At 36.9% G+C, this 16,969-nt stretch overlaps 1 protein-coding gene across 1 annotated transcript in view; it reads right to left on the bottom strand.

The window, feature by feature from the left end:
* Positions 1–1,471: 1,471 nt before the first annotated feature.
* PRKCI (protein kinase C iota) overlaps positions 1,472–16,969 on the bottom strand; it is a 67,723-nt gene continuing 52,225 nt past the window's right edge. The window contains exons 13-18 of the mRNA XM_061168310.1: positions 11,130–11,217; positions 9,906–10,031; positions 8,446–8,525; positions 6,700–6,789; positions 5,796–5,911; positions 1,472–2,371 (exon numbers count right to left, since the gene is read on the bottom strand). Of these exons, the coding sequence (XP_061024293.1) occupies positions 2,284–2,371; positions 5,796–5,911; positions 6,700–6,789; positions 8,446–8,525; positions 9,906–10,031; positions 11,130–11,217 (588 nt within the window). The 3' untranslated portion in view covers positions 1,472–2,283. The remainder of the gene's footprint in view (positions 2,372–5,795; positions 5,912–6,699; positions 6,790–8,445; positions 8,526–9,905; positions 10,032–11,129; positions 11,218–16,969) is intronic.

Genomic DNA, 16,969 nt, shown 5'->3' with positions numbered 1-16,969 from the left:
CTGTCTTAGTCCTCTGGTGAGTAAGTATTTGAGACAACTTCTATGTAATATAAAAAGAACTGTCATGGCACATAAGGACTACAAAAAAACAAAATACAGTTAAAAACATATTTGTAATGCAATTCTGTATAAAATATACACAGTAAATCTTAGTTTAAAAAAAAAATTGAAAAAAAAAAAGGCCACCCTGAATAACGGTTAAAACCTCATCACAGAAAAATGTCTCATCATTTATAACATTGATAGAAAACCGATGAATTTTTTTAGGAGATATCTAACTTGAAGTCAATTATTCAAAATTTATTTGAAATTGTAGATAAGACAGTAACTATCTAACCCTTCTCAAAATGTTTTATCATGAGGACTCTTTCTAATATGTAACTAAGGACAAAATAAAAGTAACTAAAAAAAAAAAAAACAAAAAACTACTTCTCAAACTGAGGTCCCAAGACCCAACAGAATTCTAAGGTGGGTCCAACAATGTGCTTTTTATAACAAACTTACTAGGTGATTATTCCACATTCTAAAATTTGAGAACAAATGTCCTAAGGAAAATAGTACCATTTAAAAGCAAGATCATAAAGTATTTTCTGATATGTCAAAAATTTTTATAAATTTATGATTTGAAGTAAATACTGTTTTTTGTCCTAGAAGAAGTCTCAGGTCTTAAGAGAAACATATATACTTCTTAAATAAACATGTGAACTATATAAACATTTTGAGGTTTCACTGCTTATTCAAAGAAAAGAGAGTAGTACATGGACAGAAACTTTGGAAAAATTACATTTCAAATGAAATGCAGCAACCCCGTCAAAAAAGACACAATTTATTAAATGCCTACATATACTAAGTCATTTTAAATTTAAGACTAGATATCTTTCCTAAAAGTAACATTTTACTAAGATTGGACATTTATAAGTAATTTAAATGATCATGCTTATTTTTTAAGTCCCTTTTCATAAAAAAATATTTAAAAATAAACAACAGGACACTATCATTGGCATCACTTTAAATAATAATTGTTAAGCACTAATATTAAAAATAATCTGAAGAACTCTGCCCCTGAAATGTATTCTACTCTGATTACATGTATTAGCTACTTCACTAAAACTCACTTAAGCAGTCGGAACTGTGATGAGTGTGAGTGTGTGTGCATATCCTGAACATTTATTCATGTTTATTCTTTTTTCTTGAATTTCATTGAAGGTTCCAAAACAGGATATGAAAGTATGGTTTGGGGAAAAAGTAAGCATGGTTAAGACACAATTTGGAAGATAAATTATTTTCCTGTATACTGAATTACAAGGAAAAAATAGTACACATTCTGTGTCCACTGGATAATGGAGTGCTCTTACAAGTTTTTGGTAACAAGCTAGTGCTTCCTTATTATTTAGGTCAAATCACAAAAAGAGACTGTGGGATTTACTTGCCAATAAAAAATAAATATTACCATTGCACTTCTGTGTGTCTGTTTTAAGTTTTTTTTTTTTTTTTTCTTTTTATATACTGAGAAGTGTTCCACTGAATGGAAGCCTGGGTTCTCTGAACTACATTTATTAACATTCCAGTTACAGTTCCCACTGCAGGGATAAACTGAGAAGCTAACCCCTCACTATAAAAGAAATCACTTGAATCAGTTTTTCAAAGCCAGCTAGCTAATTCCAAATTTCAATTTGGAATCTGGTTCTTAATAAAATGTGCCCATTCTTTTCCTCAGAAGAATCTGTATTCTCAAGTCTAAGCAAGCAACAACTTGTATTATTAATAACTGTTGCCTTAAAAATCAATAAGTTAATCTTCTAAGGCAATGACTGAATTTACAGCTGAATTTTTAAACATTAAGAACTCAGAAAGTAACAGGTAATATAACAAGTTATATTTTGAATTACTTTTATTCCAAAATTAAATATTTAAATGACCTCATGAATATGACAAAAATCATAGGAGGTTTATGATATAACCCCCACCATGTCCCTTAATGCAACAGACACTCTTTTTAGTGAGTATTTCCTTTGAACAAAAAAGACAACTTTATTATTCATCAGTAGGTTGCTGGATTACCAGTGTAACTAAATTTTGACATGATTGTCTGGAAAGTAGTTTCATTTTTTTCGTAGTTAAACTGAGATGTAATCATTGACTGTTACAGCCAACAACAGAAGGTACTGAGTGTTTTTTCTGTAGGTGAAAAATATAAAATGGTTCGTTGCATCCAGACGGGTAACAAGTTTATCCATGCATTAAATGGCAACACAAGCAAAATGCACAGTTGAGCAGGGAGGATCAGACGCATTCTTCTGCAGACATCAAGAGAGGATTAATATACTCAAAACCTTCAAATTCAGACTGATCGATCTTCCTCACAATGTCACTGTTGAAAGAAAAATAATGTTCACCATCAAAATTTCTTCAATTTTTTTCTTAAATGGTAAAATGAGATTAAAAATGAAAAATAAGGCTAATTTATAGGTTGTGGGGGGAAAATCTACAAGTTTTTAGATTAACCCCCATTTTCTAGAAGAATCAGCAGTACTGAAAATCAGAAAAGACTTATAATCCCACGAGCAAGTTTGGAACCAAAAGGTAGTCCAAAACTGAAGACTGGGAATAAAAAAGGCAGAAATAGTCACAATCTTAGGTAATCTTAACTTCTGACCTAAACAACATTCATAATTATAGGTGAACACCCAGGTCTGAATCAGCATACAATTTAGTGGACTGTATAGGCCATGGGGTCGCAAAGAGTCAGACACGACTGAGCGACTTTCAACAACCAGATGGAAGATGGTGAAGAGAAAGCCCAGAAGTTAACCAAAGTGAAAAAACTGGAGGAAGTACTCTGAAAGATCCAGAGGGACCATGACAGGGAGCAGAGAGGCTGGCATTCTGCTACACTGGGCTTCTAGTTAGGTATACAAGAGTATTCCTATCAAATATTTTAGTACTTAAATGTACCTATCATACTGCAGAGAACAAAGTTACACAGGATATGGCCCCTTCCTTCAAGAGGGAAGGTACTTCATATAACAAAACAGAACCTGCAAGTCTCCTACACGACAGGCTAAGCCCTGCTCTAACCACAGTTCCAAAGAAAAAGGTGACTTCTACTTGGCAAAATCAAGAAAGGCAGCATCATTCCACAAACACTAACTGAAGGGAATTATGAAAGACTATGGTAAGTCTGTGAAATGTCAGTAATTTATTAGAGTTGGAGCACAGGGATAGAAGGGTGTTGAGTGGCAGAGGATGCTGGAAGGAAGGTAATGGCCAGCTCAAAGAAGCCAGTGATGTTAACACTAAAGAGGTCCATCTTGATCTATCAAAGGTCTGATTACCTCTGAGGGAGCTCTGAGAGATGGGGAAGATTTCAACAGGTGAAAAGGAAGGAGGAATAGAGAGGAAGTGTTAACAGCATGCTATCAGGGGATGGTGGGTAACTGAGCCTGATGAGAACACGGCGCTTGTGTTACAGCGAGAGAGATGGCTAAAAGTCATGCTTGAGCAGATGATGGGAGACTGTAATTACTCACCAAAGGGACAGATTTTACCTGCTAGGCAACGTAGGAGTTTACTGAAGGGTTCTGATTAAAGGAGTTGGTACTTTGTATGTACCGAACGGGTTGCAAAGTAAAGAAGGAGCCAATCAGAAATGACACAAGTGATGAAGTAAAGGAAGAAGAGACAAGAACTTGGCAGCTGAAGGTATTACACAGTTTGGTAAGGAAAAGTTGGCGTCAACAACCACTGACTCAGATAACTGAATCTGAATAAAGGAATACATGGTGGTACAATGAGCAGAAAAGGGTAAATAAAAACAAGGACCTGATTGAGAACAATTTACACTTCAGATGTTTGAGATGCTTGTCTGACAAACTAGGAACTACTAAGGGGAAATGAAACTCAGGGGAGATAACAGGGCGGTGGCTCAGAGCCGTAGAAACCATCGTTCATTTATTCTTCACAGCAACCTTGGGAAGTAGGCAATATGCGTAGACACAGGCTCAGAGAAGTTATATAACTCAGACCCAGGGTACCCTGTTGCTAAGAGGTGGTGGGGGGATTTAAATTCCCATCTTTTGATTAAGTCCAGTGCTCCTTCTAATACACACTGCTGTGAGAAATAATGACAAGAGGCACTATGCTAAGTATTACACATTCAAAGATGATCAAGGCTTGCTGTCTACTAGTGCCTTTAATTCAACAATTATTTGCCAATTTAGCTGGGAGGCAGTTAATAGCTGGTATCCATGCTACGGGGCTGGCTGAAATCTCCAAGGTATAAACTGCATGTAGCACAGAGAAGGCAGTCAGGAACAGAATCATGGAGCATCCTAGTCTCAGGGGGACAGGGTAAATAAGATGACAAGTGGTTAAAGAGATAATGCAGAACCAGGATGGACAGCACCAACTAAAGCAGGCCATCAGTGTCAGATGCTTTACAGACATTGGAGGAGACGGGACAGATCAAAAAATGCTTTAAAATCTAGACATTAAGAAGCCAATTCAACCTTCAAAAGCTTAAAGACCAGGTTCAATTCTAAGAGGTTAAAGTGTTGGCAGCAAGAAAGTGTAAGACAATCAATGTTGACTACTTTGAAGGAATTTAATAGAGACAGTGCTTATTCATTTTTCTTTTACCATAAGCATCTATTAACTATATTTGAAAAAGCTTGAAGATGAAAAGAAGATGAGAGAAAAATGTGGTGGCTCAAAGAAGTGGGGAAAATTACCATATTTGAGCATATTTATAAGCAGAGAGAAGAAGTTGGAAAAGAGAAATTAAGGAAGGTGAAGTAATGGGGATAACTGACACGATGAATCCTAGAGGAAATAAAGGAAAGATTGAGGAAAGTGGAAAGGTACCCCATGCATAAGAGGGACAGCCTTCCAAGAAGCAGGAAGCAGCAAAAGTTTGCAAAGAGTTAGAGAGCAATTCTGAGATGCAAGGTGGTCTGGTGACGGCTGGAAAGGGAGCAAGCTCACAGCAGGGAGGTCTCAACCCTGGAAGTCCACTCAAGGCAAGGTTAATCCACTTAGAGTGAAGGAGGCAGGGGGATGACTGAAGGCTTCTAAAATGTAGGGAGAGTTTGGAACAGCTGTGGTGAGGAATGTGATAAGAACTAACCAGATGTTAAAGTAAAATGACTGCCAAGCAGGAAGGGCTTCCATGACATGAGAGAATGAATCGGTAAGGACAGCTGAAGGATCAAATATCCCCAAGTTATTCTAAGCCATATCTTTAAGAGATATAAACACAAAAAGTAGTCAGATCACGGCTGCCTGGATCTGACACACTAATGTAATCTTTTTAAAAAGTAATCTGGCAATACACATCAAGAGCTTTAAAAATTTCATACCCTTTGACCTAACTCCCCTTCTAGGAATCTATCTAAAGGTAATACTCAGGAACTCAGACCAAGATGGTCACTATCACAATGGGAACCAGTGCAGTGCAGTGCAAAGAGCATGGGCCTTAGTCAGACTTGGGTTTGAATCCTGGCTCTGTCGACTCACAGCTGCATAACCCTGCTTAATCTCTCTGAGCTGCGGTTTCCTTGTCTGTAAAATGAAGAGGACGACAACGAGGTTTGCAAGACTGCTGTGAGAATTAGACACAATGCGTGTCAGCAAAGTAGAGAATGACAAGTACTGTTTTTATAACTGTATAATTCAAATGTCCTGTAACTGGATGATTAGATAAAATAAGATGATCTGATCATGGAACACTGTGTAGCCATTAAAAAATGGGACTATCAAAGTACTTTAAAAATATTTCAGTCTTCAGAAATACTTACTCATCATCAGGAGTGAGCTGGACAGGTTCATTAGTAAACTGAGAATCAAAGTTGTCCAAACCAAATTCCCCAGAAATATTTGGTTTAAACGGAGGTACCACCTGCTTTTGCTCCATCTAGAAGAGACATAACGGATGACAGCTCAAGCCCACATTCTTAAAAATTCCACCTCTGTGTTTCTCCTCTGTCCTCAGGTATTTCCCAGTCTTATTAAACTGAGTCCCTGGGCCTGGTTCTACAATATTCATACTATGGAAATAATTTACAAATCTAAACACTGATGCAGGGCCCAATACTACTACAACCTGCTCCATTAAACTAATATTCTAAGCTTTCACAGTTTTAAACGCTTTTTTAAAAGCACTTAGAATTTTGTTGTTTTCTGTCATTTAAAGTGCTTTTATTTATTTATTTTTTTTAAAGTGCTTTTAAAACAACAAAATTCTATAAAGCAATTATCCTTCAATTAAAAAATAAATAAATATTTTAAAAAAGCACTTTAGAGAGTGGTTTTAAGTTATTTAAGCTGTGATACACTGGTTTTTCAATATTGTTTTACATTAATAAATTTTGGCCCAAGAAAATAATGAAAACTAATATTGGAAGGACTGATGCTGAAGCTCCAATACTTTGGCCACCTGATGCCAAGAGCTGAGTCATTGCAAAAGACTCTGATGCTGGGAAAGATTGAGAAAGACTGAGGAGATTGAGAGAAGGGGACAACACAGGATGAGATGATTGGGTGGCATCACCAACTCAATGGACCTCAGTTTGAGCAAACTCTGGGAGACAACGAAGAACAGGGAAGACTGGTGGGTTGCATTCCATGGAGTCACAAAGGGTCGGACAGGACTTAGCAACTGAACAACAACAACAATATATAAAACAATCAAAATTTACATACCATATCCCAATCAACATTTCGGAAGAATGGGTGTCCCTGAATATCAGCAAATCCTGTTTGTGGATGACAACCCAATCGTTCCTTTGGGTCCTATGGTGGAAATGTTTCAAGAGCTGGGTGAATACTCTGCATCAGAATAAATCACCTTTGTGACGTGTGTTTTGTGTCTGTTATATGATACCTTTATGTCTGAAATCAGAATGGTCTACCTTTCATTTCTAGAAAATATAACACTAGATACTCAAAAGGAGTATCTGATGCTTGTGACAAGCAAGGTTTCCTCACAGCTCGTCTCCAGCTAGCCTTGCAACTCAAGTGGAGAGATGTCACCACACCTTGCTAATGAAAAATGGGAAGACAAAGAGAGCAGCAGAATTATTTGGGCAGCATCCAACTCTTTCTTTGACACGGGCTGGAGTGATACTCAAAACACACAAACCCCCGAACTTCACCAGTTTGGTTTTAGCTCAATTTAAAAGCCCTGTGTCTAATTATAGCAACAGCTGTAATTTGTGTGCAACAACGATACAACCATTATCTGAATCACTGGACTGAGCAGCAGCCTGCAAATTATACGACTATCGTGAATGAGAACATGTTCCCATTTTCCTCTGTGGCAAAAGGCATTCTGCTTTGCATACTGACACTTCTCACCTTCATTGTTCACTGTGTTAAAGCTAAGGTTTCTAGTTTAAATCTTTCCTCACATAAAATACTCATTTAAACCAAGCTTGAATTTCTTATTTTATTAAAACTCATTATCTTATTTATCTCAGAAAATAAACACACATCAACCTACTTTCTAACCTACCATTTATTTTTAAACAAGTTTTTAAAAGTAAGAGGATGGAAAACTGGTTGGTGGTGTGGAAAAAACCTACACATTTGGTGTTAGAGTGTTATGAATAAAAATAATTCAGAGTCATAATTTTAGATCCTAAAACTTTTCTAAGGACTTCCCTGGTGGTCCAGTGGCTAAGATTCTGTGCTCCCAATGGAGGGGTCCTGGGTTCAATCCCTGGTCAGGGAACTAAGAGCCTACATGCTGTAACTAAGACCCGATGCAAGCAAATAAAATAAATAAAGATATTTAAAAAAAAAAATCTTCTAGCCTATCAACTGTGACCAACAATGACAGAATGGTGTTCAGATTTTTTAAAGAGACAACATTTCAGCATTTTTTTTTAAGATTATCTAATTATAGGATGGTGATAAGAGAATCTGCAGGGAACACTACTGCACCAAGTACTCAATAAGTTAAAACATTCTATAATAATAATCTAAAGGAAACTGAAAAAATAGAGATGGAGGTACAATTGAGGCTATCCCCAAAGATGCAGTTTTTCTCTAATTGAGCACATGGTATTTTTTGTTTACATTAAAAACACCACACGTATGAGCCCACACACTCTGGAGCCTGTGCTCCTAATAAGAGAAGCCCCTGAGTGCCACAGTCAGACAAGAGTCCATGCAGCACAGTGAAGACCCAGCGCAGCCAAAAAACAAAACAAAACAAACACCATGGGTAATATAGAGCTAGGGGTAAACTATACTGGCAGAATGGAAAGGATGACACATCTCAGGATCTCATTCTGTCCAGGTACCCTTTGGCGAAGAGACACGTTCCAGATCTAATGGGAAAACTATATACTTTGATATTTTGGAATTTTATGTTGCCTGAAACTCTCCTTACCAGTGCCATTTGTATAGAGGTAAATCACTAACGATTTTATATACAATTTATACCTTGTTGAGGAAGCTCTTCAGGACACTTGCAGCTTTTACAGATAAAGAACGCGGTATGCGAATTTGTTTTTCCAAAATAACTAGAAAGATAAAATTTACAGCATTATTATAATTAACTTTTACAGGGTTTTCATCCTTATATTTTAAGATATATAAGGCATTCTAGCAGAAAAAAACAGACATTACAAACACTATCTAAGCATCTTGTGTACCTCCCCAGTCCTAGTCCTTTCCTTCCTACTCAGAGAAGGCCTCTACTCTGAACAGTTTTGATCACTACATGCGTATGTTTTATTCTTTGACTACCTTACTGTGTCTCAGTTGCCTTATCTGTAAAACTGGAATAAAAAGAATACCTGATTCATATGGGTGTTGCTGTTGTTTTCTATTTTGTTGCTAAGTCGTGTCTGACTTTTTTGAGACCCCATAGACTGCAACCAGGCTCCTCTATCCACGGGATTATTCAGGCAAGAATACTGGAGTGGGTTGCTATGCCCTCTTCCAGGGGATCTTCCTGACCCAGGGATGGAACCTGCATCTCCTGCATCGGCAGGCAGATTCTTTACCACTGAGCCACCAAGGAAGCCCTCATGGAGTGTTATAAGGTTTAAACAGGTTAGTATCTGTAAAATGTGTGGCATGTATTACTATATTTGATTGGATTAGACTTTGCCAAGTTATTTTCCAAAGCTGTCATGTCAGTTTTCACTCCATCCAGAGTTCCAGTTGCTTCATATCCTCACCAGCACTGTTATTAACCCTTACCAGCACTGGTGTTGTCAGACTTTAAAATTTTTGCCAAATGTGTAGGTATGAGATGGAAGCTCATTAATTTTTAATGTGCACACCCCTAATTAAGGAGGTTAAAAGCCTTTCCAGGTTTTCCACAGCAAGCTAGATTTCCTAATACATGAAATATCTATTCATTTTCTGTGATGGCCTTAGTCATTAAATGCAGAATTTTGTGGCAATTTTTGCACTTCTCTGGACTGTGTGCTCGGGGTCCTTGTGCTTGTCTGCTTGTTTCTGTTCTGTTCAGTTCTTTGTGTTTCCAGTTGCGGAGCTTTTTCCTTCACCTTGTGATCCTTTTTATCTCCTTAGTACTCTGCTTTTTCCCATTATCGCCCCTGGATTTATGCATTCAGCATTGTGGTCCAGGTGAAAAGACTGCCCTCTCCAGCCACACAAATCCTTCCTCCAACCTCTGTGATGTACAATCTGAAGTCACCTTTTTGTTACATTTCTGAGTATAAGAAGGTAACCGGCAAACGGGACCAGAAACTAAGCAGTAGGAAGGATAGATCAAGACAACAAAAACAAACTCAAAGCCCCTTGTGTTCAGGAGTATACTGTCCAGGTTATTCTTCCTCTTTCTTACTCAAAAGTAATAACTAGAGCTGTCTTCATTCATGCTTTAGGATGGGTTATTCACAGAGGCTCTGTAAAATACTGCAAATTACCTTGAAAAAGATAATCCTCTGTGTTTTGATCAGGGTTATCGGAGCTCCCAACAATATCAAATGGAGACCTTCCTGCCATCATCTCAAACATTAGTACTCCAAGAGCCCACCAGTCGACACTGAAACCTTCAAAATGAAATTTTAAAGCAATAAATTATCCATTCCACATTCTAAAATGTTAGTAATTTGAGATTAATTTTATTGCATAATTAAAAAAATAAACATAATGAAAAACTAAACTTGAAATGCATTATAATGATCATGGCAGGCATCAAGGATTACAAGAACATTTCACTTATTAAAGAAGGGAGGTAACTAAACGATAAGTTTAAAAATAAAATATAGAAAATGAAACACGAGTTTCTCTTCCCAAATATGTCTGTTGGTTACACTAAGCTGCAGAGACCAATATTTCTATGTCAAATTATATAATTATCCTGTACACTTTGTCCCACCAAATATGTTTGTAATTCCAGACTCAAGAGCCTGCCTCTAATACTTTGTTTTGAAGACATAATTAAATTGTATTTGAAATAACCTTGCTTGGTGTGAAACTTGATCTTCTGCTACCTGATTAAAGATCCTGAAAGGACTTTGGAACCAGATTACAAGCAGCTATCAGAAATAGCCATCCTCCTTTACAACTGCTGAAATCAAAGGGCCAGAACCCAAAGGGCCAAATGTTTTCTTAAGATAAACACAACCTCTGGTTTCTGACAAGCAGGGAATCTTTCCCCCATCTTTCAGATTTCCTAGGGGAAATACCCCAGGAAATCTGAACAATCTTACAGAAGTTTATGATTCTGAAATTACATGGTTGATTAAATCCCAACTCTGCCACTTTCCTGCAACATGACCTTGGGCAAGTTATTTAACTTTTTGTCTACCAGTTTCCTTGTTTATAAAATGTCAGTTAATTGTGCTTATCTCATAGGATTATTAAGAGGATTAGATTAATTTAGTTAATATATGCAAACTGCTTAGCATAGTGCCAGTACTCTTAAGTGCTTGCCACTAATAAAATATTATTCAAATTGGCATCCCCAAATACTATCAAAGTCCCACTGTCTCTGATTTCAGAATTTGGAGTTTTTAGTAGGTTTTAAGAAGATTAAGAAAGTTTATGTTAATAAGCTTAGTACTGAAATACTACAGTGTACTATAAATTGGTGTCACATCTAACCACCCTTCCGTCACATGGCCAAAATACCACCAAATTATTACCATAATCTTCTCCTCTTAAGATTTCAGGAGCGATGTAATTAGGAGTACCACAGAAAGTGCTAGTTGTATCTCCTGGCCGTAATCCTTCCTTTTATTTAGAAAAAGAAAAAAAGGGGGAAGAAAATAATAAGATGTAAAATTTGTTTTAAATTTATCTTTTTTATTTCATTTTCATATAAGGTTAGCATCTCTAGGTAGTGTATTGAGGTTAAATAAAATATTACTAGCACAGCTGCCTTTATTATTAAAATCACAGGCTGCTACTAAATACCTTAAAGAAAACTTGACCTCATTAGATACGGTAGAATTCAACTCAGATTAAAAACTGCATTTAAAATAATTTATATTCAAGTAAAATTATAATATAAAAATTTAATTTACAGGAATCAAAGGAAGCATATTTTATGAAGAAAAGCTTTTAAATCCCACTTCCTAACACAACCACTATTGGCATTGTGCTGTTTCCCTTCTGGTCATTGCTCCTAAGTCACACATGTATTGGTTTTGTATTTTAATAGCTACAGGGTAGGGGGATCGGGATTGGGAATACATGTAAATCCATGGCTGATTCATATCACTGTATGACAAAACCCACTGGAAAAAAAAAAAAAATAGCTACAGGGTAGAGAAAATTAAGGTAGAACACACTAACAGGCACAAATAGAGAAACTGCACAACAAATGGAACAACGACCAAGAAGCTAAAACGAACTGGTGGGCAGCTAACGACACAGCCTCAAAATCCAACCAGTAAAAACGGACAAAATCATCAGGAGGACTTCAGAATCCCTGCTGTTGTCTGAATGTTTACGTGCCCCTGACACTCACATGCTGCCAACCTAATGTGACAGCACTGGGAGGTGGGGCCTCTGGGGAGGTAATTAGGTCATGAGGTTGGAGCCCCATGGTGGGATTCATGTTCTTATAAGAGAAAGACAGCTAGCTCTCTGTCTGTCTCCTCACCATGTGAGGATACAACGGGAAGACAGTCGTCTGCAACCCAGGAAGGGTACTTTCAGACACCAAATCTTCCAGAACCTTGATCGTGGACTTCTCAGTCTCCAGAGCCATAAGAAATAAATGTTCGTTGTTTAAGCCACCTAACCCCATTTGAATGCAGAGTTCCAAAGAATAGCAAGGAGAGATAAGAAAGCCTTCCTCAGCGATCAATGCAAGGAAATAGAGGAAAACAACAGAATGGGAAAGACTAGAGATCTCCTCAAGAAAATTAGAGATACCAAGGGAACATTTCATGCAAAGATGGGCTCAATAAAAGACAGAAATGATAGGGACCTAACAGAAGCAGAAGATATTAAGAAGAGGTGGCAAGAATACACAGAAGAACTGTACAAAAAAGATCTTCACAACCCAGATAATCACGATGGTGTGATCACTCATCTAGAGCCAGACATCCTGGAATGTGAAGTCAAGTGGGCCTTTAGGAAGCCTCACTACAAACAAAGCTAGTGGAGGTGATGGAATTCCAGCTGAGCTATTTCAAATCCTGAAAGATGATGCTGTGAAAGTGCTGCACTCAATATGCTGCACTCAAATTTGGAAAACTCAGCAGTGGCCACAGGACTGGAAAAGGTCAGTTTTCATTCCAATCCCATAGAAAGGCAATCCCAAAGAATGCTCAAACTACCGCACAATTGAACTCATCTCACACGCTAGTAAAGTGATGCTTAAAATTCTCCAAGTCAGGCTTCAGCAATACGTGAACCGTGAACTTCCAGATGTTCAAGCTGGTTTTAGAAAAGGCAGAGGAACCAGAGATCAAATTACCAACAACAGCTGGATCATCGAAAAAGCAAGAGAGTTCCAGAAAAACATCTATTTCTGCTTTACTGACTATACCAAAGCCTTTGACTGTGTGGATCACAATAAACTGTGGAAAATTCTTCAAGAGATGGGAATACCAGACCACCTGATCTGCCTCTTAAGAAATCTATATGCAGGTCAGGAAGCAACAGTTAGAAGTGGACATGGAACAACAGACTGGTTCCAAATAGGAAAAGGAGTATGTCAAGGCTGTATATTGTGACCCTGCTTATTTAACTTATGTGCAGAGTACATCATGAGAAACGCTGGGCTGGATGAAGGACAAGCTGGAATCAAGATTGCTGAGAAATATCAATAACCTCAGATATGCAGAGGACACCACCCTTATGGTAGAAAGTGGAGAAGAACTAAAGAGCCTCTTGATGAAAGTGAAAGAGGACTGAAGAAGTTGGCTGAAAGCTCAACATTCAGAAAACTAAGATCATGGCATCCGGTTGCATTACTTCATGGCAAACAGATGGGGAGACAGTGGAAACAGTGTCAGGCTTTATTTTGGGGGGCTCCAAAATCACTGCAGATGGTGATTGCAGCCATGAAATTAAAAGACGCTTACTCCTTGGAAGAAAAGTTATGACCAACCTAGACAGCATATTAAAAAGCAGAGACATTACTTTGTCAACAAAGGTCCATCTAGTCAAGCCTATGGTTTTTCCAGCGGTCATGAATGGATGTGAGAGTTGGACTGTGAAGAAAGCGGAGCGCCAAAAAATTGATGCTTTTGAACTGTGGTGTTGGAGAAGACTCTTGAGAGTCTTGGACTGCAAGGAGATCCAACCAGTCCATCCTAAAGGAGATCAGTCCTGGGTGCTCATTAGAAGGACTGATGCTGAAGCTGAAACTCCAATACTTTGGCCACCCGATGCAAAGAGCTGACTAATTTGAAAAGACCCTGATGCTGGGAAAGATTGAGGGCAGGAGAAGGGGATGACAGAGGATAAGATGGTTGGATGGCATCACTGACTCAATGGAAATGGGTTTGGGTGGACTCCAGGAGTTGGTGATGGACAGGGAGGCCTGGCGTGCTGCGGTTCATGGGGTCGCAAAGAGTCGGACAAGACTGAGTGACTGAACTGAACTGAACCTATGGTACCCTGTTATAGCAGCCGAGACCGATAGTACAATCCCCAATCATGACAGGTGATTTTTAAAACATCTGTATATACTAAAAAAAAAAAGAAAGAAAGAAAGATCATACAGACAAAAAATTAGTAAGCAGACGGAGATTTGAACAAATGCTAAAGTTTAAAATATGTATAATATATACACATAGAATACATATATGTGTGTGTATGTGTGGGAAAAGGGAAAAGGAGGGAGACAGAGACTTCTTGCATGCAAAATAGAGATTATATATCCTTTTTAAAGTACATGTGGGATACTGACCAAATACAAGGCATAAAGGAAATTTCAACATATTTCAAAGCACTACTATCATTCAGACTATTCTCTGATCAAAAGGAAATTAAATAAGAAATCAACGATAGGACGGTAGTCTACCAAAATAGCCAAAACAATTTTGAGAAAGAAGAACAGAGCTGGGGGAAACATGTTACCTGACTTTAGATTACACTACAAAGCTAAAGTACTGAACAGTGTGGTACTGGGACAAAAACAGGCATATAAATCAATGGAACAGAAAGTCCAGAAATAAACCAAGCATTTATGGTTAACTATTCTATGACAAAGGAGGCAAGAATAGGCAATGGAGAAAAGATAGCTTCTTCAATTAGTGGTTTTGGGAAAACTGGACAGCTATATGTAAAAGAATAAAACTAGAACATTTTTTCCTACCATACACAAAAATAAAATAAAAACAGATTAAAGACCTAAATGTTCAGACTAGAAACCACAAAACTCCTAAAAGAAAACAGGCAGAACACGTTTTGCTATATACTGTACCAATATGTATATTTTTTATCTGTCTCCTAAGCCAAAGAAAAGCAAAAATAAACAAATGGGACCTAATCAAACTTAAAGTTTTTGCACAACAAAGGAAACCATTTATAAAATACTACTAGAATACTACTCAGCCACAAAAATGAATGCGATTTTGCCATAAACAACAACATGTATGGACTTGGAGGGTTCTATGTTTAGTGAAATAAGTCAGACAGAGAAACAAATACTGTATGCTATCACTTATATGTGGAATTTTAAAAATAAAACAAACTAATGAATATAATAAAACAACAAAACAGACTCACAGATATAGAGAATAAGCGAGTGGCTACCAGTGGTGTGAGTGAAGTTGCAAAGTAGAGGTAGGGGATTAAGGGGTACAAACTACCATGTATAAAATAAATAAACTACAAGGATATAGTCATTGTTGTTTTATAACTATAAATGGAGTACAATCTTTAAAAACTGTGAATCATGATGTACAGTTGAAACATACAATACTGTAAATCAACCACATCTCAATTAAAATGAAAAACAATAAAAGTCTAAATAGAAACTGAATACTACTAAATATACAATTAAACATCTGCTCTTTTTTACTTTGTAAGCATGTAATTTCCCATGTAATTACAGATTTCCTATTATTAATGACTACAAAATTCAACTCCAACATATGTACCTAGAATTTAACCATTTCCCTATTGTTAAATTACATGGTACAAAATTCCAAACAAAAAGAGGGAGAAAATACAGACTAAAAATCAAGTCTTCTTCCCATTGTTGTCTGACATACCCGGTTTCAGCTTCTTAGGGACAACCACTGTTATATGAGGTTCTTATGAATTCCTGCAGAGATATTCCTGGCATGGGGTATGTATTTTTCTTCAGATTTTATACTATTATATATAATACTAATATAAATATCTAGAAGAAATACTTAGTAGTATATATTGCGACTTCAAGGATTTTTTAAGATCCCTAACAGGGGTATATGTGTCTAGGCATACCATGGAGATACTGCAGCTTGGTTTCAGATCCCAACAATAAAGTAGATATCACAATAAATTGAGTCACATGAATATTTTTGACTTTCCAGTACACGTAAAAATTATGTGTACACTACACTGTAATCCATTAAATGTGCAACAGCATCATGTCTAAAAATGAAATGCATATCTTAACTAAAAGATACTTTAAACACAATATTGTAAATCAAATATATTTCAATAAAATTTCTTTTTAAAACTTTATCGCTAAAAAATGTTAACCATCATCTGATAACACAGGGTTGCCACAACCTTCAATTTGTAAAAAACACAGTATCTGTGCAGCACAGGGAAATGAAGCACAGTAAAACAAGGCCTGCCTGCACAAAGAAACATGAATGGGATTTACGTTGTTTTGTATTAATGGCGATGGCCTGACATACAGTGATGGTTTATGACATGCACTTGTAGGGTAAGAGTCAGAGGCAAGGGATGCAGTCTGTTTGTTAACCTGTAAAAGAGCTGTACTAAATCATTCAGCTTTGGACTGGATATCTGAATGTAGGTCCATCAGCTAAATTACTTATAGCATAAAATACACATTATTATGAAATCCCCCTGTGGATAAAAAATAGCTGGAGGCATATCAATTTATAAAACAGCTAAAGTTTTCAGTCAATAAAAAAATCAATATTCATAAAATATTTCAAACATAACTCTGAAGATGTTAATTGCAGTTTTCATATGTCTCCAGTCATCACTATTCTCTGCATTCTTTATGTAAAAGCATCTAGTGAGAAACTGAAGAAATTAAATTAAATAAACCTAAAGAAAGCATTTCTGGAAAAACTATGGAAAAAATCTCAGTGTTTTAGATTTCCCAAAGAATAATTATAAGGAAGAGAAATTCATCTAATATTTGCCTAAGGTTAGGCTTTAGTCAAGTTTAAATACTGACTCTTTAAGTCATAAGATAGGAACATTCCAATTTCCAGGGGACTTATTTCCCATAAGCTTTAACTTTGGGCGTAAATGTGATAGGTTGGAAAAGAGACAAAGTACTGTTGGTAAGGTCTCTGAACATAAGCTCAAATCCTGGGATCATTTCCTACTA

Source organism: Dama dama, chromosome 19 (assembly GCF_033118175.1).
Source record: "Dama dama isolate Ldn47 chromosome 19, ASM3311817v1, whole genome shotgun sequence".
NCBI lineage: Eukaryota > Metazoa > Chordata > Mammalia > Artiodactyla > Cervidae > Dama > Dama dama.
The sequence above is the reverse complement of the archived record's forward strand: the minus strand, read 5'-3'. Positions and strand labels throughout refer to the sequence as shown.